At 43.5% G+C, this 23,158-nt stretch overlaps 1 protein-coding gene across 23 annotated transcripts in view; it reads right to left on the bottom strand.

Moving 5' to 3' along the window:
• Positions 1–12,426: 12,426 nt before the first annotated feature.
• Positions 12,427–23,158, bottom strand: part of NRCAM (neuronal cell adhesion molecule) — a 305,467-nt gene continuing 294,735 nt past the window's right edge. For all 23 annotated transcript variants that reach the window (XM_077265085.1, XM_077265082.1, XM_077265088.1 and 20 more), the window contains one exon: positions 12,427–15,263. In XM_077265085.1, the coding sequence (XP_077121200.1) occupies positions 15,026–15,263 (238 nt within the window). In that variant the 3' untranslated portion in view covers positions 12,427–15,025. The remainder of the gene's footprint in view (positions 15,264–23,158) is intronic.

The raw sequence follows: 23,158 nt of genomic DNA, 5'->3' as shown, positions 1-23,158 counted from the left end.
GTCTTCCCAGCCTGGTGCAGGGCTACAATTTTGTTTCTGGTGTCCTTTGACAGCTCTTTGGTCTTCACCATAGTGGAGTTTGGAGTCAGACTGTTTGAGGGTGTGCACAGGTGTCTTTTTATACTGATAAGTTTAAACAGGTGCCATTACTACAGGTAATGAGTGGAGGAAAGAGGAGACTCTTAAAGAAGAAGTTACAGGTCTGTGAGAGCTAGAAATCTTGATTATTTGTTTCTGACCAAATACTTATTTTCCACCAGAATATGCAAATAAAATGATAAAAAAACAGACAATGTGATTTTCTGGATTTTTTTTTCTCAGTTTGTCTCCCATAGTTGAGGTCTACCTATGATGTAAATTACAGACGCCTCTCATCTTTTTAAGTGGTGGAACTTGCACTATTGCTGACTGACTAAATACTTTTTTGCCCCACTGTATCTATATGTGTGTAGTGATCTATATCTAGGGTTATATGTGTGACTAGTGATAATGTAACATCTGTCCTGAAGGCAGGTCGCACCTAGGTGTTAATAGGTACTTCCTTGGGACTAGTAGGAATTGTGTCTCCATATCTCACCAGGGGGTCTAGCTAGGGCCAAAGAAGAAAGGTAACATTTGGCACCTCCTATTTCTTGGAGGAGAGATGCTAATTGTGGCCTGGAGGGGATCTATTCCTGAGAACCTTTTCACACGTATCTCAAGAGAAAATGATGTGTTCATTGGGGGCACGGCCGTGGCCCAATCAAACAGGCAGCAGTTATGATATTGACCTGAGGGGCCGGTCTAGAAACCTGACCTCCAGACCAAAGTTATAAATTTAGGCTGCAGACAGAGAATTGTGTTCACATGTGAGGGCAGCCTGAGAAGCTGATGTGTTCCACCAACTCCATTCACCCCCCCCCCAGGGAGCAGAAAGCAACTACCAGTTAGATAATTTCTGTTAGTTTCTCCTGTTTATTTTGATACTGTTTTGCATAAGTTGTATGTCTTTTTATTATAGTTTTATACCTTTTTCTTATTGTAAACATTGAACCTTTTGTTATTAAAGTACAAAACTTTAACAAGTTGAACCTTGAATGCTCTAAAGGAATCCATAGCCTAAGGTGTGTGAGCCTTATGAGTGCTAGACATATTTTTATTAGTATTATTATTATTTCTGGGACTCATCACCCGTGTATTCGATGAGTGGTGGCAGCGTGCATGAGCGGGTCGGTGTGTGATTTATGCTCCCATTACAGCATAGGACAGAGGTTGAATGCTGGACTGAGAGTGGGGAGATAGATTAACCCTTGCAGGCACAACCCCAAGTCACATGTGAGAGCAGGCACGTGACAAATAAGGCTACTTTCACACTAGCGTCGGGCTCGGCCCGTTGCTGTGCGTCGGGCCGACGTTCCCGACGCTAGCGTTGTCTCCGCCGCACAACGGGGGCAGCGGAAGAATTTTTCCAGCGCATCCGCTGCCCCATTGTGAGGTGCGGGGAAGTGCGGGGAGGTGGGGGCGGAGTTCCGGCCACGCATGCTCGGTCGGAAAAAGCGGACCGTCGTGAGCAAAAAACGTTACATGTAGCGTTTTTTGCTCCCGACGGTCCGCTACTGCACGACGCATCCGTCGCACGACGGGTGCAATGTGTGGCAATCCGTCACAATGCGTCGCTTCATGTTAATCAATGGTGAAAAAACGCATCCTGCAAACACTTTTGCAGGATGCGTTATTTCAGCAAAACGACGCATTGTGACGGAATGCAGTTAACGCTAGTGTGAAAGTAGCCTAAGTGACACCACGGAGTAGGGATCCATGACACTACTCAATTACATGGACAAATTAATTTTTATTTATTTATTTATTATTATTAAATAATAACAATAATAATTTTAAAACATAAAAAAAACACCCATTCAGCGAGACCTGACAGGTCTGATGATTGGTCACACGGTGAGATCAGTAACGTTACTGCTCTTCACAGTCTCTGGGAAACATGGAGCACAGTGTCAACTGGGAGTGGCTGCTGCTAAAGCCAAGGAGCCTCAGTACGAGGCTCCATAGACTTTGGATGACTGAATCGGGAATGTTGTGGAAAGCACTGGACTTTTCTTTATAATAAATTGGTGAACAAGGGACAGTGTAATGTTTTTATTTCTCTATGTTATGGTTTTCAGGTTTCCATTTGTGGACTAAGTCAGATTCCTTAGACTATGTCGGATTCCCAGGACTATGTCAGGCCTGCATGAGTATTTTTCATTTTAAGATAAATTGGTGAACCAGGGAAAAAGTCAGAGTGTTTTTAAAATAAACTATTTTTAGCTATTTTCTGATAGACACATCTCCATTACTAACACCAAGGCTTGATGTCAGCTGTGTTTTTGGACAATTCACAGCTGACACCAACCTTGAGCTCCATTACCCCAATTGCCAATGCACCAGGTGTTACACCCGGTTCTGGCGCTGCTCCCAGTACTGGTCCCTCACCTGCTCCTGCTCCCGAGGCAGCCACTGCACCTTCGCAAGGTCCCTGCCTGGATCCTCGCTCTCGGTCTGTTCCTCGGCACCCTGCTGTTGCTTCTCTCTCCACTTCCTGGCATGCTGCCAGCAGTCCTCCAGGGAGAATGCTTAGGACACGCGAGCATGTACCTCCGGTCTCTTAAATGGACTGCACATTTTTTGAAAATCTTAACCAATAGCAGCGTACTGATTACTACTTCTGGCCCCTCCGTCATAGGGAGGGTGCCGAAGCAACGAGTATCTACTCTTGATATTTCTGGTTCTGTTCCTGTTCTGACTGTGCTGTAATAGCATTCCGTTTTGCACTCTGCTTATACTGTTTGTTTCTGCAGAATATCAGTGTCCAGTTGTTCAGCAATCCTAAGATGACTCCTGCACCTTTATACTCAAGTGCCATCCTGTTCCGCCACCCGTACCCCTGGACTACGCTAAAGGTGACAGAGGCAGCTTCCTCCCATCTACCCGGAATCTGACTACCCTCACCAGAGCCAGCTTCATATCATACGCAGTGTCCGTCGGGCTGCTCCACCATCTCTGTTTTATTTGTTTACCTGTTTGTCCCGCTGGGACAGCTGCCACGTGTCCGGCGTCTAACTGGAAGTAGCACCTGTGTCCCCTAGGTATTCCACTCTGGTCCTGTTCAAGGGATCTTACTACGGATACCTGGGGCTCACTAGTTATGCCCCCTTCAGAGCCCCCAAGACCGTGGTCCTGAGGTTCCATTCAAAAAATAAAAAGCGAATGTGAACTTCATCACCTGTGCCTCTGCTTCCATTCGTTACAGATTGCTCTGACCATGGAACCCGCTGGACCCCAGAAACCCCCGACTGTGGAGCTTTGCCAAGAGGTGACCCGTCTAAGGGATCAACAGGATAAGATTACTACTTATCTTCGCAGCTCGTCTACTCGCATGGATCCCCTGCTGACCCCAGCTGCAATTGACTTGTCTACCAGCACCCAGGTACCCACCTGCACATAAAATAAAGGTCCTCGCCTGGCAGCCCCCACCCGTTTCCATGGTGACCCCACTCAGTGTCGGGGTTTCATCAATCAGTGTAAGCTGCACTTCAAAATCCTGGGGCATATGTTTGCTTCCGACTGAGCCAAGGTGGGCTTTATAATGTCACACCTTGCTGGAGAGGCCCTCGCCTGGCTGAACCCTCTATGGGAGAGAGGGGATCCCCTGGTTAATGATCTCCAGTCTTTCTTAGATGCATTTTGCAGGACCTTCGATGAACCTGGTCATGTCATGTCGACAGCTTCAGCTCTGCTTCACCTACGTCAAGGAACCCTCATGGTGGCTCAGTATGCTGTTCGGTTCCGCACTCTTTCATCTGAATTATCCTGGAATAATGAGTCCTTGCTGGCTACCTTCTGGGAGGGTTTGTCAGGAAGAATCAAGGATGAGCTGGCAGGACGGGATAGGCCTACCACCCTTGATGACCTGATTTCTCTTGCAACCCGAACAGATCAGCGTTTTCAGGAACGTGCCAAGGAGATCAAACGAGACAAGAGGCCTTACCACCTGGGTTCTACTCCGCCTAAGTCGGCTACCTCGTCTTCCTCCCCTGAACCTATGGAGGTTGATCATGTAAATTTAGCCAGCCGCCGCCAGGAGGCGCGTCACAAAGAGGGAAGTTGTCTCTACTGCAGTAGTTTTGAACACCTGATTTGTACCTGTCCAAAGAGGTCAAAAAACTCCAGTGCCTAGGTTCGGTTGGAGAGGCCACCTTAGGTAGAGAACATTCCTCTCCATCTTTGCAAGTCTTGGTCACTGAGTCTTTTGGAGCAATTGAATTATCTGAACTCTGTTTGCTGGACTCTGGGGCTGCAGGGAACTTCATCCTGCAGGCAGTTGTGGATCACTACCACTTACTAGTCCAGTCTCTTCCAGATCCGCTGAGGGTGACCGCCATAGATGGCAAACCACTGCCCGAGCACGTGCGGTTTCAAACAGAGTCTATGGAACTCCGGGTAGGTCTAATGCATTCTGAAAGAATCCATTTTTATGTGTTTCCCGGTTTGTCTTACACCTTACTTTTAGGTCTTCCATGGCTTAAGATGCATGAACCGGTCCTAAACTGGAGAACAGGAGAGGTTCTGCGTTGGGGAGATTGCTGCATGAAACAATGCCTAACCCGGATTCATCCCATCTCGCCTCCAGTCTGACCAGTTTCCCTGCCAGGGTTACCATCCTCTTACTGGTCCTTCTCTGATGTTTTCAGGAAAAAAGAGGCTGAGAGACTACCTCCACAATGGTCATATGACTGTCCGATTGAACTTCTCCCAGGAACATCTCCTCCTCAGGGTGGAGTTTATCCTCTTTGTCAAGCAGAGACTCAGGCCATGTCGGACTACATCCAAGAGACCCCGGCATGAGGATTTATCCGAAACTCATCTTCACCGGCAGGAGCGGGATTCTTCTTTGTGAAGAAAAAAGATGGATCTCTGCGGCCCTGTATCGACCAACGGAGCATAAACCAGATCACGGTAAAAAACAGATATCCATTACCTCTTATTTCAGAGCTGTTTGATTGTCTCCGAGGGGCTAGGATCTTTACTAAATTGGATCTCAGAGGGGCCGACAACCTCATCCGAATCCTAGGAGACGAATGGAAAACAGCCTTCAACACCCGTGATGGCCACTACGAATACCTGGTAATGCTATTTGGCCTAAGCAAAGCACCTGCGGTCTTTCAGGAATTTGTTAATGACATTTTCAGGGACCTGCTCTACACTTGTGTCATTGTCTACCTGGACAACATTCTGATCTTCTCTGCAGACTTGGCCTCGCATCGGAGGCAAGTGCGTCTGGTACTACGAAGATTCAGAGAGAACAGGCTTTATGCCAAATTCGAGAAATGCCTCTTTGAACAATCCTGTTTGCCTTTCCTCGGTTACATTGTATCTTCTACAGGATTAAAGATGGACTCTGAGAAGTTGTCTGCCATCCTCAAGTGGCCTCGTCCATCTGGACTAAAAGTCATACAACGATTCCTGGGGTTCGCCAACTACTACCGGTAAATCATCCCTCACTTTTCGACCCGAGTGGCTCCCATCACAACTTTAACCCGGAAAGGAGTAAACTCCAAGGAATGGTCTTCCGAGGCAGAGGAGGCCTTTGTTTCTCTCAAAAAAGCCTTCACTTCGGCACACGTTCTCAATCATCCAAATTCTAATGAGCCATTTCCCTTGAGGTAGATGCTTCCTCCATAGGTGCATTAACTGTTCTCACCCAAAAATCGTCTACCGGTAGGATGGTCTCCTGTGCTTTTTTTCTAAGGTTTTTTCCCCTGCAGAGAGAAACTATTGTTAGGGCTAGCGGAACACACCAAATAATAAAGAGGTAGATATGAGGTGCGTTCGCAGCCCAGGGTCCACTGTGCAGAGATGGTACCTGCTGCTGAGTAATGGCGGAAGGACACTTGTTCACACGTGTTAGATTTCACCCCGTGTGAATAGTAGCGTACTCTGTTGCTTCACAAAGCCACCAAAATACACTGTGCCCTGTTAAAAGACACAGGGTGCAGCTGCAAGACACTATTGGGATCCCTATGAATCATCCCCACTAATCTGGTGATTGGACTCACTCTGACCCTCTGTGGCTTTTGAGCCCGCGTCTGAGGACGCCCTGAGTCATATGCAGAGTCCAAGCGGGAATTCCCACCCTACACTGACAGGTTGTCAGGAAAGCGCACTGATTGCGCACGTGCCGTATAAGCGGCACTGCAAAATTCACTGTAACGTGTGCTAGGTGTGCAGGTAGCACTGTCGGGGGCTAGATAGCTTCCACCATTCGCGAGCAGTCAATAACACTAGGAATGGGTATGATTAAGGAGCTTTCATCCATCGACAGTCATTCATCTACACACACGATATCAAGTTTATACTACTGCATGGCCGGCAGCCATGCAAACCTTTTATAGAGGAAGCTCTCCGGGACCTTCCTAGTGGTCCAATAGGAGCTGCTACAGGACCTGAGCATGTGACCCCTGACCTCCAATGAGAGATCTTCCCTAGGGCATGCTCAGTAGAGGAAAAGCAGGACTTAGTCCTAGAAGCATCTGCTCGCCGCTGAACAGTGTTGGTTACAATGGCTGAGCCTGGAAGGGCAGCAGTAACCAAGCGCACAGTATCTGCCTGAGCCAGATGCTGAGACAGACGTCTCTGCTGAGCAGGCTCCACTGCGGCTGGAGAAGAATGGGAGACTGCAGCAGAGGAGGTGCGAGATTCCCCCTGTGAAGCGGTGGGAACTCGACACCTAACAACTATTTTGTTGGATAGTGGGAATTGTTGGCTATCAAATTAGCTTTGCAAGAATGGAGACATCTTCTAGAAAGAGCACTTCATCAGGTAGTCATATAAACCGATCATAAAAACCTTGCATATCTTCAATCCGCACAGAGGCTGAATCCTCGTCAGGTCAGGTGGGCCTTGTTTTTGCTTGTTTTAATTTTGTCCTTCATTTCAGTCCAGCTGACAAAAACGTCAAGGCAGTTGCACTCTCCAGAGCCTTGAGAAAGGCTCATTGTGAGCCGAAATGTCACCACGCCATGTTAGTTCGAAATAAATCCACTTCCTACTTGGAAATTTTTTGAGTGCTGCCTTCCTTTATCTCATATTATGGACTTGAGCAATTATTGAATGAATTGCTGAGAAGGCTAGTGCATCCATTTTGTGTTTTGTTGAGCTGTTCCACTTTTTGGCTTTTTTTTATGTTTCTATCTACAGGGTGGGCCATTTAGATGGGAACACCTAAATAAATTGGGAATGGTTGGTGATATCAACTTCCTGTTTGTGGCACATTAGTATATTGGAGGGGGAAAACTATTCAAGATGGGTGGTGACCATGGCGGCCATTTTGAAGGCGGCCATTTTGGATCCAACTTTATTTTTTCAATGGGAAGAGGGTCATGTGGCACATCAAAGTTACTGAGAATTTCACAAGAAAAACAATGGTGCTCTTGGTTTTAACATAACTTTATTATATCATGAGTTATTTACAAGTTTATGACCACTTATAAAATGTGCTCAAGTGCTGCCCATTGTGTTGGATTGTCAATGCAACCCTCTTCTCCCACTCTTGACACACTGATAGCAACACCGCAGAAGAAATGCTAGCACAGGCTTCCAGTATCCGTTGTTTCAGATGCTGCACATCTCATATATTCACAGCATAGACAATTATCTTCAGATGACACCAAAGATAAAAGTCTTAGGGGGTCAGATCGGGAGACCTTGGTGGCCATTCAACTGTCCCACGAGGACCTATCCATTTTCCAGGAAACTGTTCATGTAGGAATATTCGGACCTGACACCCAAGATGGTGCATCACCACATTATGAGTGTCAGGTCCGAGCATTCCTACATGAACAGTTTCCTGGAAAGTGGATTGGTCATCGTGGGCCAGTTGAATGGCCACCAAGTTCTTCTGATCTTACCCCCTTAACTTTTATCTTTGGGGTCATCTGAAGGCAATTGTTTATGCTGTGAAGACACGAGATGTGCAGCATCTGAAACAACGGATACTGGAAGCCGTGCTAGCATTTCTTCTGCGGTGTTGCTATCAGTGTGTCAAGAGTGGGAGAAGAGGGTTGCATTGACAATCCAACACAATGGGCAGCACTTTAAACACATTTTATAAGTGGTCATAAACTTGTAAATAACTCATGAAAGAATACAGTTACGTTAAAACCAAGCACACCATTGTTTTTCTTGTGAACTTCACAATAAGTTTAATGTGTCACATAAAACTCTTCCCAGTAAATATAAGAAAACTGACTGAACAGCAATATAGTCTGAACTGGTGCATAACCAGAAAAGTCATATAGCAAATAGATCAATGGCTGCACTCAAAATTTACTGTGCTAAGGCAAGGAAATGTGCAATACATGAAATGTGAATAGCATAATGGCTTGGGAAATTTATGAAAAAACACATGAGATTCTTAGCACAAGATTTGGCCAAAAGTTGTGAGCCCATCCACTAAACGTCAAGGTAATCTCAAAACGGATGGGTACCTGAGCTGACTGCCTAGTGTGAACCCAAGTCATTATGCTATTCACATTTCATGTATTGCACATTTCCTTGCCTTAGCACAGTAAATTTTGAGTGCAGCCATTGATCTATTTGCTATATGACTTTTTTGGTTATGCACCAGTTCAGATTAGATTGCTGTTCAGTCAGTTTTCTTATATTTACTATGTACTATTTTTTCTGACTTGAACGCCCCGCCCTTCACCATGCTGTGTTTTTAATTACATCCAGACACAGTTGGTTCTGAGCTTCCTATAAAAGCAGGCTTTACCATGTTATTAGCCATAGGTAAGTGTTCACACTAGGCAGTCAGCTCAGGTACCCATCCGTTTTGAGATTACCTTGACGTTTGGTGGATGGGCTCACAACTTTTGGCCAAATCTTGTGCTAAGAATCTCATGTGTTTTTTCATAAATTTCCCAAGCCATTATGCTATTCACATTCCATGTATTGCACATTTCCTTGCCTTAGCACAGTAAATTTTGAGTGCAGCCATTGATCTATTTGCTATATGACTTTTCTGGTTATGCACCAGTTCAGACTATATTGCTGTTCAGTCAGTTTTCTTATATTCACTATGTACTATTTTTTCTGACTTGAACGCCCCGCCCTTCACCATGCTGTGATTTTAATTACATCCAGACACAGTTGGTTCTGAGCTTCCTATAAAAGCAGGCTTTACCATGTTATTAGCCATAGGTAAGTGTTCACACTAGGCAGTCAGCTCAGGTACCCATCCGTTTTGAGATTACCTTGATGTTTGGTGGATGGGCTCACAACTTTTGGCCAAATCTTGTGCTAAGAATCTCATGTGTTTTTTCATAAATTTCCCAAGCCATTATGCTATTCACATTTCATGTATTGCACATTTCCTTGCCTTAGCACAGTAAATTTTGAGTGCAGCCATTGATCTATTTGTTATATGACTTTTCTAGTTATGCACCAGTTCAGACTATATTGCTGTTCAGTCAGTTCTTATATTTACTATGTACTATTTTTTCTGACTTGAACGCCCCGCCCTTCACCATGCTGTGATTTTAATTACATCCAGACACAGTTGGTTCTAAGCTTCCTATAAAAGCAGGTTTTACCATGTTATTAGCCATAGGTAAGTGTTCACACTAGGCAGTCAGCTCAGGTACCCATCCGTTTTGAGATTACCTTGACTTTTGGTGGATGGGCTCACAACTTTTGGCCAAATCTTGTGCTAAGAATCTCATGTGTTTTTTCATAAATTTCCCAAGCCATTATGCTATTCACATTTCATGCATTGCACATTTCCTTGCCTTAGTAAATTTTGAGTGCAGCCATTTATCTATTTGCTATAAAACTCTTCCCATTGAAAAAAATAAAGTTGGATCCAAAATGGTCGACTTCAAAATGTCCACCATGGTCACCACCCATCTTGAAAAGTTTCCCCCCTCCCATATACTAATGTGCCACAAACAGAAAGTTGATATCACCAACCATTCCCATTTTATTTAGGTGTATCTATATAAATGGCCCACCCTGTACATTGGTTTAAATAAGTATTTGATACACTGCTGATTTTGCAATATTTCCCACCTACAAAGAATGCAGAAGTCTATCATTTTTTATCATAGGTACACTTCAACTGTGAGAGGCAGAATCTAAAAAAAAAATTCAGAAAATCACATTATATTACTTTTACATAACAAATTTGCATTTTATTGCATGAAATAAGTATTTGGTACAATAGAAAACCAGAACCTAAAATTTGGTTCAGAAACATTTGCAATTAGAGGTTAGACGTTTCCTGTAGTTCTTGACCAAGTTTGTACACACTGCAGCAGGGATTTTGACTTACTCCTCCAGATCTTTCACATTTCAGGGCTGTTGCTGGGCAACATTGAGTTTCAGCTCCGGCCAAAGATTTTTTATTGGGTTCAGGTCTGGAGACTGGCTAGACCACTTCAGGACCTTGACATGCTTCTTATGTAGCCATTTCTTAGTTGCCCTGGCTGTGTTTTGGGTCATGGTCAAGCTGGAAGACCCAGCCACGACCCATGTTCAATGCTCTGACTGAGGGAAGGAGGTTGTTGGCCAAAATCTTGCAATACCCATCCATCCTCCCTTCAATATGGTGCAGTTGTCCTGTCCCCCTTGCAGAAAAGCACTCCCAAAGTATGATGTTTGCCCTACAATGCTTCACGGTTGGGATGGTGTTCTCTGGGTTGTACTCATCTTTCTTCTCTGCAAATACGGCGAGTGGAGTTGATATCAAAAAATTCTATTTTGGTCTCATCTGACCACATGACTATTTCCCATAGCCCCTCTGGATCGTCCAGATGGTCACTGGTGCACATCAAACTGGCCTCAACATGTGCTGACGTGAGCAGGGGGAGCTTACGCCCTGTAGGATTTTAATCTATGACAGCGTAGTGTACTACTAATGGTAATGTTTGAGACTGTGGTCCCAGCTCTCTTCAAGTTTTCCTGACTTTTCTCAGAATCATCCTTACTAGTGATGAGTGTACTCGTTGCTCGGGTTTTCCCGAGCACGCTTGTGTGACCTCTGAGTATTTATGACTGCTCGGAGATTTAGATTTCATAGCGGCAGCTGAATGATTTACAGATACTAGCCTGCTTGATTACATGTAGGGATTCCCTAGCAACCAGGCAACCCCCACATGTACTCAACCTGGCTACTAGCTGTAAATCATTCAGCTGCCGAAATGAAAACTAAATCTCTGAGCAGTCATAAATACTCGGAGGTAACCCGAGCGTGCTCGGGAAAACCTGAGCAACGAGTACACTCGCTCATCACTAATCCTTACCCCATGAGGCTAGATCTTGCATGGAGCCCAAGACGAGGAAGATTGACACCTATGTTTCTATTTATCTATTACGGTATATATCAAATATCTTTCTATAAACTATTGCTATATATTTGTATATAAGATTGCTTTATTACTTTTGTAAACTAGCTTTAAGTTAGTATTATATTATATAAAAGATAAATAAAAGATTATGTTAAAAATGCATTGCATACGGCTTGCATACGGATGTGAGACGAGAAAATAATCACACACTTGCATAGCATTTGCATGACAAAAGATAAACCATGTGGATTCCACTTTTCCAGCTCTTCTGGATGAGAACCGGACCGATTTTTATACGCTAGTGTGAACGTGCCCTAAATCTTTTTTTTTTTACATTAAATGTATTTTTTTTTTACTTTTCACATGATCTGTTTATAAAAGAAAATCCAAATTTATATTGCCAGCAAAAGACTGACTCAGAACCAATCTTTTGTATTAAAGCATCTTATGAGCCTTTGAAAAACTCATGGTGAAGGAAGGGAGAGCAGGGTCAGATGAGACATCAGGTGGATCCTGCAATATCAGCTGAGTATAGGGGAGTTATCTGCAATTGTAATTCTGCCTCTAATGATTATGAGACAACTGAAAACTCTCTGTGAATAACAGGAAGTAGGACTCTAAAAAAATCAGTAGTTGCCAGTCTGAAAATTACAAGATATCTATTTTTTTATATAGAATGTGATCTGAAAAAAAATTCCAAATTTTTCAAAATAATAATTTTAACACAAAAACAATAGGTCATTTTGTAAGTATATATTTCCTTTTATTCCAGTATATTCAGTATAAGTTCTAAAGTACCTATCAGACATTTATGGTATATTGGATTATCTATTTAACCCAAGTCAGCTTTAATTCATCTGTCTATGATGTCATGTCATTGTCAGACAATAGGTGTAATTTGCAATCAGACTGCTGTAAATTGCAGAGTTTTGACTGATGCCAAAAGCTAGAGAGGACGTGGCAGATATCCAAGTATCCCATTCTTTACATTTTACAATGTAATTCTTATCAGAAGAAATGTAAAATGACACATTCACACAGCAGCTGAAACTTGAATACATTTATTAATATACAAAATGTTGTTTTTACACAAGAGAGTCTGCAGGTGAACCACAACATGCACAGCTTGTGTTAGCATGTGTTACTTGTCCGGAGGTCATTGATCAAGGACTAAGGCACAATTCTCATGCTCTCTTGTGTCAATTCTAAAGCATGGCAGAGTCACGTTATGAAGAATATGCTACTTTTAAGGACGCAGACAGGGAACCTTGACAAGCAGACACATCTTTTGCTATATAAATTGACACAACACAGAATTATGTCACAGTGATTTCCCCTTGATAAAAGACCATCACAGCCACCGATAAGCTATTGAAGTCTCTTTATCACCGGATACTGCCTAGTTGTGCTTTGAAATAAGAATTGTATCATTTCTTTGCTTTCCCTCAGAACCCAATAAAGGGGTTTTCTGGTCTAAAATGAAAAGTCTTAAGTCACGCTCTGTGACTGCAGACTTTTGAATCCCCTCAGCAGTGAGGACTGGCTGGTTTCTGAGTCAAGAACGGAGGTGATGTATGCGATATGCATATTCCCAGGCTGAACCCATCTAGTGAATGCGGCCTCCCTCCATATATGTGTATAGAGCGAGGCCGCTCCCTATAGAAGGTGGCAGCCACTAGACACACACACACTTGTATGGAGCAAGGCTGCTTCCACTAGATGGCTTCTGCCCGGGAGTATGCATATTGCATACATCACCGCCGTTTCCGGATCAGAAACCATCAAATCCTCACAGCGCACATAGAGTGACTGCAGACTGTTCATTTTAGACCGGACATCCTCTTTAAGACACTAAAATATGTTGTAATTCTAGAGGTTAAAGGGCTGATACAGAATGTAAGTTGAGGAAGGGTCAGGAGTGTATACCCAGCTGCCAAACTTGTGCTTTATTCCTATAATATCTGAGAGGAGGAATGGTAAATGTAACATACTGGCACAAGTTACAGAAGTCTGCAGTAAACACAATAGTTCACTATGTCATTTCACAGCAAAATATATGCATTGAAGTAGATGTCTTGAAAATTACCATGCACTCCATTGGCTATATTTCTTCTTATACAGTACATAACCTTTACTTTATTTCTCTGTCACATCTACAAGCATAGAAGCGTCTAATCTTTCTGTATATTTACAAATTGAACAAAATATCTACATATAAAAGCTCACTTAAAATTAAACTTGATGCAAGTTATGAAAATGCAATATATTGGCAAATGAAACTGAGCATTGCTTCAACCATAGGCTGTTATATAATTTCATATGAAGCTAAACCACAGTATTGGAATAGTTTACGTAGCCACGAGGAATAGGTTTCATCATGGATAACATCCCTCCTTTCTACTGATCATTGGGAGGACTGTTCTCTTTTGCAGGATTTCATTCTGGCGTTTGTTCTTTAGCTCTAATGGGATCACAAGGAGACATTGCGTACGAGTCGTCCTAGGTGCGATATTCGCTGAGACACTTTGTGAGAAGCCGATGGGTTGGTGTATATGGATCCCAGTACATGCTGTGCTTTCCTTTCGCATATGATCACGGTTGGTGCTATGGACACTTTGCTGTTCATAGCGACGTCAGTAAACAATGGACCTGCAGCAGCATATAGACAATTTCATTTTACAGTGTACAATAGAGATTTTTTAAAAAATCTTTTTCCAATAATGCTTTTATAACGTCTTTATCATTTACACAATTTACATTTTTGGCAAAAAAAAAATACTGTAGTTCATCAGTCTGTGCTAACATACCCAGCAGAGCAGTGCATCATGGAACGCATATCAAATAAAGGCACTGGAAAATATGCAGGGGGGTTTCGTGAAGCCAGGTGGTCATCTAACGTCCCCTCAGTGACTGTGAAAAATACAAATCCCAGAATGCATTGCAAAGCTAATCACTTTATGGAATTGATTATAGCCTGATTTATACACGGTGTACAATATACCACACTGTACGTATAATACTTTATATGTTCAAAAGGGCTATAAAATAATGGGAGAGAGTATATATTTGGGTCTGGGTAAGCATCAGCGAATGTAAGTGTCATACTTAAATCATTTAGCCGCCATATAGATATATTTACGTTCTAGTCTTTTGTAAAGACATGGTTGAGTATACAATAAATTCACCCACTTCACCAGCAATGTCCACATAGACATTGACGTTCTACACATTGTCACACTACTAGAATACTGACAAAAGGAACGGACTCTATACCCGAGTGTCTGACCAAGGACTGTTTAACAAAGGACCATACCATGGCTTACATACACTGGCTGGTAAGTGACAAGTGGACCATTTCATGCATTAGAGGTTCAGAAAAGAAACAGGACTTTAAGCTTACTTCATGTTGCTACATTGTAGATTCTGTGCACGTTTCTGTAGAAAAACAATACATCCTGAACAAAAAAAAGGATGAATATGTTGTACCATGAAACCGACATCCAGGACCACTTACAAGTCCTTGCTTTTAGAAAGTACTGTTCAACGCATGGATAGCTCTACATCGCGTGGACCACTTAATGGAAGCTGAGTGCATCGAATGGAACGTGGCAGTTGCAAAAGAGAATATGACCACTTGAAGGTGACTACACAAAGGAATTCATGGCGTTGACAGGAGATGGAGCCTCTGAACTTTCATTGCCTTCTACAGGTTCTTTTTCTTTTTTGCCGCTATATTGTCCAATGAAGGAGCCATCTTCATTAAACTGCCCATTTACTCCTTCTCCATAATCCACTAAACTATCATCGCTGTCTTCTTTTTTCACAGTTCTGTCTGACGGGGTCCGGCTCCCTTTCTTAAGAGGTTTGTGGTCCTCAGCATCACTGGTAGACAAGAAACTGCGTTTAGCTATGTGGTAATTATTCAAATCATGATTAAACACGAAAATTATTCCAATTTCCAACAACCAGACTTGTATAATAATAGTGTACAAATAGCACAAACATGCTGTAACCCATTGTGAAAAGGTAGTTATGGGTTATGTTACTGGTCTGACACCTGCAGGAAGTTCAAGAAAAGAATGGCCTGATTTTCAGAAACCTGTCCGCAAGCTCACAGAGGAACACAAAGAGAAGACATTTTTTTCCATTTTCTCTAATGCTGATTTTCATTGATAGCGTAATCCAGGATGCTGTGTAATTTTACTTACAGGAACACATGTATGTAACTGTTTACTGAAAGAAAACTTCTATTATTATAAGCCACTGTATTGTAAGATTGCTAATGTCCATTCTTTCCTTCCAAGTAACCTAAATATCCTGTAAATAATGAAGAATACACACCCAGGAAAAAGAAATTGCAATAAGCTGTATGTTCACACGTTATTGTTTTAACGAAAAATGCAGCATTTTAATGTCCCTGCAAAGTGACTGAGATTTCTGAAATCTTATGCACAGCTTGCAATTTTCACCCATTCTAATGAATGGTAAAAGAGCACAAAAAAATCAAAAGCATCATCAAAAACGCCAGCAAAAATGTGGTAAAAACGTGCATTTTTCATGCTGTGTTCTTTCCACGAGACACTTTTTGAAGGAAAAAAAAAAGTAAACACGTTATGTATGCACATCTCCTATAATTTTTACTACGATCCTTATTGTTAGGTGTCGAGTTCCCACCACTGCACAGGGGCAACATTGAACCATGTCCTCTGCGGTCTCCCATTCTTCCCCAGCCGCAGTGGAGTCTGCTCAGCAGAGACATCGGTCCCAGCGTCTGGCTCAAGGTGATACTGTGTGCTTGGTTACTGCAGCCTTTCCAAGCTCTGCCTTTGTAGCCAGTACTGATCAGCAGCGAACAGGCGTTTCAGGGACTAAGCCCTGCTTTTCCCATACTGAGCATGCCCATAGGACAACCTCTCATTGGAGGTCGGAGGTCACATGCTTAGGTCCTGTAGCGGCTCTGATTGGACCACTAGGAAGGTCCCGGAAGGCTACATCTATAAAAAGATCGCATGGCTGCTCGGCCATGAGCTAGTATAAACCTGTAATCGTGTGTGTGTGGTTGTATGCCTGTTCTGGTGATAGCTCCTTAACCCCTTCATGACCCAGCCTATTTTGACCTTAACCCCTTTCTGCCAGCTGACGGAATAGTACGTCAGCTGGCAGATCCCCTGCTTTAAGGTGGGCTCCGGCGGCGAGCCCACCTTAAAGCCGCGACATGTCAGCTGTTTTGTACAGCTGACATGTGCGTGCAATGAGCGCGAGCGGAATCGCGATCCGCCCGCGCCCATTAACTAGTTAAATGCCGCCGTCAAGCGCTGACAGCGGCATTTAACTAGCGCTCCCGGCCGCGCGGCCGGTAGTGCTTGCACTGCTGACCCCCGTCACATGATCGGGGGTCAGCAGTGCATCGCCATAACAACCAGAGGTCTCCTTGAGACCTCTATGGTTGTTGATGGCCGATTGCTTTGAGCGCCACCCAGTGGTCGGCGCTCAAAGTACACCTGCCTTTCTGCTACATAGAGGTGATCGGTATGTCACCTCTATGTAGCAGAGCCGATCGAGTTGTGCATGCTTCTAGCCTCCTATGGAGGCTATTGAAGCATGCCAAAATTAAAAAAAAAAAAGTGGTTAAAAATATAAAAGAAATGAAAAATATATAAAAGTTCAAATCACCCCCCTTTCGCCCCAATCAAAACAAAACTATTAAAAAAAAAATCAAACCTACACATATTTGGTATCGCCGCGTTCAGAATCGCCCGATCTATCAATAAAAACAAAGGATTAACCTGACCGCTAAATGGCGTAGCGAGAAAAAAAATCAAAATTACGTTTTTTGGTCGCCGCGACATTGCATTAAAATGCAATAACGGGCGATCAAAAGAATGTATCTACACCAAAATGGTATCATTAAAAATGCCAGCTTGGCACGCAAAAAATAAGCCCTCACCCAACCCCAGATCATGAAAATTGGAGACGCTACGGGTATCGGAAAATCGCCGCAATTTTTTTTTTTTTTTAGCAAAATTTGGAATTTGTTTTCACCACTTAGATAAAAAAATAACCTAGACATGTTAGGTGTGTAAGAATTCGTAATGACCTGGATAATCATAATGGCAGGTCAGTTTTAGCATTTGGTGAACCTAGCAAAAAAGCCAAACAAAAAACAAGAGTGAGATTGCACTTTTTTTTGCAATTTCATCACACTTGGAATTTTTTTTCCGTTTTCTGTTACACGGCATGGTAAAACCAATGGTACCGTTCAAAAGCACATCTCGTCCCGCAAAAAATAAGCCCTCACATGGCCATATTGACGGAAAAATAAAAAAGTTATGGCTCTGGGAAGGAGGGGAGCAAAAACGAAAACGAAAAAACGGAAAAAGCTCCGGGGGTGAAGGGGTTAATGACCTGGCCATTTTTTGCAATTCTGACCAGTGTCCCTTTATGAAGTAATAACTCAAGAACGCTTCAACGGATGCTAGCGATTCTGAGACTGTTTTCATGTTAGTGATAAATTTAGGTCGATAATTTTTGCGTTTATTTGTGAAAAAAATGGAAATTTGGCGAAAATGTTGCAATTTTCAAATTTTGAATATTTATTCTGTTAAACCAGAGAGTTATGTGACACAAAATAGTTAATAAATAACATTTCCCACGTGTCTACTTTACATCAGCATAATTTTGCTAGGAAGTTATAAGGGTTAAAATTTGTCCAGCGATTTCTCATTTTTCCAACAAAATTTACAAAACCATTTTTTTTAGGGACCACCTCACATTTGAAGTCACTTTGAGGGGTCTATATGGCTGAAAATACCCAAAAGTTACACCATTCTAAAACCTGCACCCCTCAAGGTGCTCAAAACCACATTCAAGAAGTTTATTAACCCTTCAGGTGCTTCACAGCAGCAGAAGTACCATGGATGGAAAAAATTAACATTTAACTTTTTAGTCACAAAAATGAACTTTTAGCAACAATTTTTTTATTTTCCCAATAGTAAAAGGATAAACTGGACCCTGAAAGTTGTTGTACAATTTGTCCTGAGTACGCGGATACCCCATATGTGGGGACGCACGACAGGGCTCGGAAGGAAAGGAGTGCCATTTTACTTTTTGAATGAAAAATTGGCTCCAATCTTTAGCGGACACCATGTCGCGTTTGGAGTGCCCCTGTGTGCCTAAAGATTGCAGCTCCCCCACACGTGACCCCATTTTGAAAACTAGACCCCCAAGGTACTTATCTAGATGCATAGTGAGCACTTTCAACCCCCAGGTGCTTCACAAATTGATCCGTAAAAATGAAAAAGTACTTTTTTTTCACAAAAAAATTCTTTTAGCCTCAATTTTTTTGTTTTCACATGGGTAACAGGATAAAATGGATCCTAAAATTTGTTGAGTAATTTCTCCTGAGTACACATATACCTCACATATGGGGGTAAACCACTCTTTGGGCACACGGCAAGGCTCGGAAGGGAAGGAGCGCCATTTGACTTTTTGAAGGAAAAATTAGCTTCAATCGTTAGCGGTCACCATGTCGCGTTTGGAGAGCCCCTGTGTGCCTAAATATTTGAACTCCCCCACAAGTGACACCATTTTGGAAACTAGACCCCCCAAGGAACTCCACTAGATGTGTGATGAGCACTTTGAACCCCCAAGTGCTTCACAGAAGTTTATAATGCAGAGCTATGAAAATAAAAAATCAGTTTTCTTTCCTCAAAAATTATTTTTTAGCCCACAATTTTTTATTTTCACAAGGTTATCAGGAGAAATTGGACCCCAAAAGTTGTTGTCCAGTTTATCCTGAGTATGCTCATACCCCATATGTGGGGGTAAACCACTATTTGGGCGCATGGCAGAGCTCGGAAGGGAAGTAGTGATGTTTTGGAATGCAGACTTTGATGGAATGGTCTGCGGGCGTCATGTTACTTTTGCAGAGCCCCTGATGTGCCTAAACAGTAGAAACCCCCACAATTGACCCCATTTTGGAAACTAGAGCCCCCAAGGAATTTCTCTAGATGTGTGGTGAGCACTTTGAACCCCCAAGTGCTTCACAAAAGTGTATAACGCAGAGCCGTGAAAATAAAAAATCTTTTTTTTTCCTCAAAAATATTTTTTTTAGCCAGCAATTTTTTATTTTCAAAAGGGTAACACGAGAATCTGAACCCCAATAGTTGTTGTCCAGTTTGTCCTGAGTACACTGATACCCCATATGTGGGGGTAAACCACTGTTTGGGCACACGTTGGGGCTCGGAAAGGAAGTAGTGACGTTTTGAAATGCAGACTTTGATGGAATGGTCTGCGGGTGTCACGTTGCGTTTGCAGATCCCCTGATGTACCTAAATAGTAGAAACCCACCACAAGTGACCCCATTTTGGAAACTAGACCCCCCAAGGAACTTATTTAGATTTGTGGTGAGCACTTTTAACCCCCAAGTGCTTCGCAGAATTTTATAACGCAGAGCCGTGAAAATAAAAAATCTTTTTTTCTCCCACAAAAATAATTTTTTAGCCCCCATTTTTTTATTTTTCCAGGGGTAACAGGAGAAATTAGACCCAAAAATGGTTGTACAATTTTTTCTGAGTACGCTGATACCCCATATGTGGGGGTAAACCACTGTTTGGGCACACCTCGGGGCTCGGAAGGGAGGGAGCACCATTTGACTTTTTGAATGCAAGACTGGCTGGAATCAATGGTGGCGCCATGTCGTGATTGGAGACCCCCTGATGTGCCTAAATAGTGGAAACCCCTCAATTCTAACTCCAACACTAACCCCAACACACCCCTAACTCTAATCCCAACTCTAACCATAACCGTAATCACAACCCTAACCCCAACACACCCCTAATCACAACCCTAACCCCAACACACCCCTAACCCTAATCCCAACCCTAACCCTAATCCCAACCCTAACCCCAACACACAACCAACCCTAACCATAACCCTAATCACAAGCCTAACCCTAACCTTAACACACCCCTAACCCTAATCTTAACCCTAATTCCAACCCTAACCCCAATTCCAACCCTAACTCTAGTTCCAGCCCTAACCCTAAGGCTATGTGCCCACGTTACGGATTCGTGTGAGGATTTTTCTGCACCGTTTTTGAAAAATCTGCAGGTAAAACGCACTGCGTTTTACTTGTGGATTTACTGCGGATTTCCAGTGTTTTCCTATTGAGGAACAGGTGTAAAACGTTGCGGAATCCGCACAAAGAATTGACATGTTGCGGAAAATACAACGCAGCGTTTCCGCACGGTATTTTCCGTACCATGGGCACAGCAGATTTGGTTTTCCATAGGTTTACATGGTACTGTAAACGTGATGGAAAACTGCCACGAATCCGCAGCGGCCAATCCGCTGCAGATTCGCAGCCAAATCCGCACCGTGTGCACATAGCCTAATTCTAACCCTAATTGCAACCCTAACCCTAACCCTATTTCTAACCCTAACCCTACTGGAAAAATAAAAATAAATATATTTTATTTATTTCATTATTTTCCCTACCTATGGGGGTGAAAAGAGGGGGCTTTATTTACTATTTTTTTTATTTTGATCACTGTGATATAACCATCACAGTGATCAAAATGTACCTGTAACGAATCTGCCAGCCGGCAGATTCGGCGGGTGCACTGCGCATGCGCCCGCCACTTTGGAAGATGGCGGCGCCCATCGAAGATGCCGGACGGAACTTCAGGGACACCAGCGGTACGGGGGGTGGGATCGGACAGCGGGTGGGGCACCGGAGGGGAGCGGAGCACCGAACGGAGGGGAGGAAAGACTGACAGCGGCGGCAGATCGCCACTGTCAGTCGGTGGGGGGTCAGATCGTGGTCTCCAGCCATGGCCGATGATATTGCAGCATCGGCCATGGCTGGATTGTAATATTTCACCAAATTTCATAGGTGAAATATTACAAATTGCTCTGATTGGCAACGATCAGAACGATCATAGCCACGTGGGGGCAAAGCCACCCCCCCTGGGCTAAAGTAACACTCTCCCTGTCCCTGCAGATCGGGTGAAATTGGAGTTAACCCTTTCACCCGATCTGCAGGGACGCGATCCCTCCATGACGCCACATAGGCGTCACAGGTCGGATTGGCACCGACTTTCATGATACCTACGTGGCGTCACAGGTCAGGAAGGGGTTAATCATTCCCATTCCTAGAGTTGTTGAATGTTCGCGAATATTGGAGCTAGCTAGTGCCTGACAGTGCTAGCCTTAACACAAGAGCACGATCCTTACTGCGCCTAACCAGCAGCCAGTGCGGCGCCGTGTGCAATTAGAGCACATTCCTAACCCTTGTAAGGGTGGTTAGTGGCATCCGCCAGTGCGGTGCTGTACGCACTCTGTGCAACCGGTAAGTGTAGGGTGGGAACTCCAGCTTGATCTCAGCATCTGACTCAGGGCGTCCTCAGGTGCGGGCTCAAAAGCCACCGAGGGTCAGAGCGGGATCAATCACCAGCATAGTGGGGGTGAATTTCAGAGATCCCACTAGCGTCCATCTACTGCACCCTGTGACTGCTAACAGGGCACAGCGTTACCGTAGTTTCCCTGCGACAGAGTTCGCATCAGTTCATACCAGGTGACGGAACCCGAGTTTAGTTGGACGTAGTACCGCCATATCGTGCCGCCATTATCTAGCAGCAGGTTCCATCTCTGCACGTTGGACCCCGGGCTGCAAACGCACCTTTTATTATCTTTATATTTATTCGGTGCGTTCCGCCAGCCCTAACACTTATTTTTCCCTTGAATAATACCGGTGGAATTGTAAGATTGTGACAGGAGATGTCATACGCCTCTCCCCCTAAAGAAAACGCCTGAAACGAGTATATTTAAATATGTGTTTGTAACGTGGTTTTATTGTATTTCGTGAGTAATGTAATTTGTTAATCTGTATAGAGTTCCATTGGCACCAAGTGATATCGTTACTGTAATGCAACATGATTAATGTGTAATATGAACAATATATAGGATTTATATAGGGAAAGCCTAGGGTTAGAAAGGGTTAGGGGAAATAAACAGTTGTGGGAATACTAGATATAGGAAGTATAGTGCACACGTTAAGTTGCCCAGATAGTTAAAGATTGGTCCAGCCCAAAGTGGGAAGGGTTAGGGACAGTAAAAGGCAACCACTTCCTGGTTTTAGTCAGTTGGTGAAGAGAGTTCATTGGTGACATTTGCTAAGATGAGTTCAAAGTGCAGTGGGCCGCTAACAGAAGCAAGTACAAGTTGTGCTGGGCGGTATGACGCCTTACTAAACTCCTTGTGGATATTCTTGCAACATCTGGAGCTCATGGCTCAAGTCGGTGGCTATGGAGAGCACAGACACCTCTTCTGCACAGAGGAAGTGGGATGTGAAACCACGTGAGGGAAAGGTTATGGATCTCTACTATACTGTGAGGCCGGATAGAAAATCTCTAGGGCTGACAATAACTGTTACAGCAGGGATAGTTCAGGCGATAACGCAAGTAAAGCGGGAAACTGTGTTACAGAAACAAGAAACGGAGTGTGCTGTGCCTGATACTGTGTGATACAATCCGATGTACTGCAACTGTCAAATAACTGTTAATTGTTAATACATATACAGAACTGAAGAGAGCTGAGCCCTATAACTGGTAAGTGAATGTAATGCACCCTACACGAGATGGCACACTGGGTCACAATTTATTTGTGTGGTGCCAAGGCATGGCAATGCAGCCCCTGACTACCACCCTGCGCACATTACAGAATGCTACATTTCCATTGCACATACTAGTCATTTTTCTGAAATGTTGCTGTCAATC

This window comes from Ranitomeya variabilis, chromosome 5 (genome assembly GCF_051348905.1).
Source record: "Ranitomeya variabilis isolate aRanVar5 chromosome 5, aRanVar5.hap1, whole genome shotgun sequence".
NCBI lineage: Eukaryota > Metazoa > Chordata > Amphibia > Anura > Dendrobatidae > Ranitomeya > Ranitomeya variabilis.
Note: the sequence above shows the minus strand (reverse complement) of the source record. Positions and strands in the feature narration are given on the sequence as shown.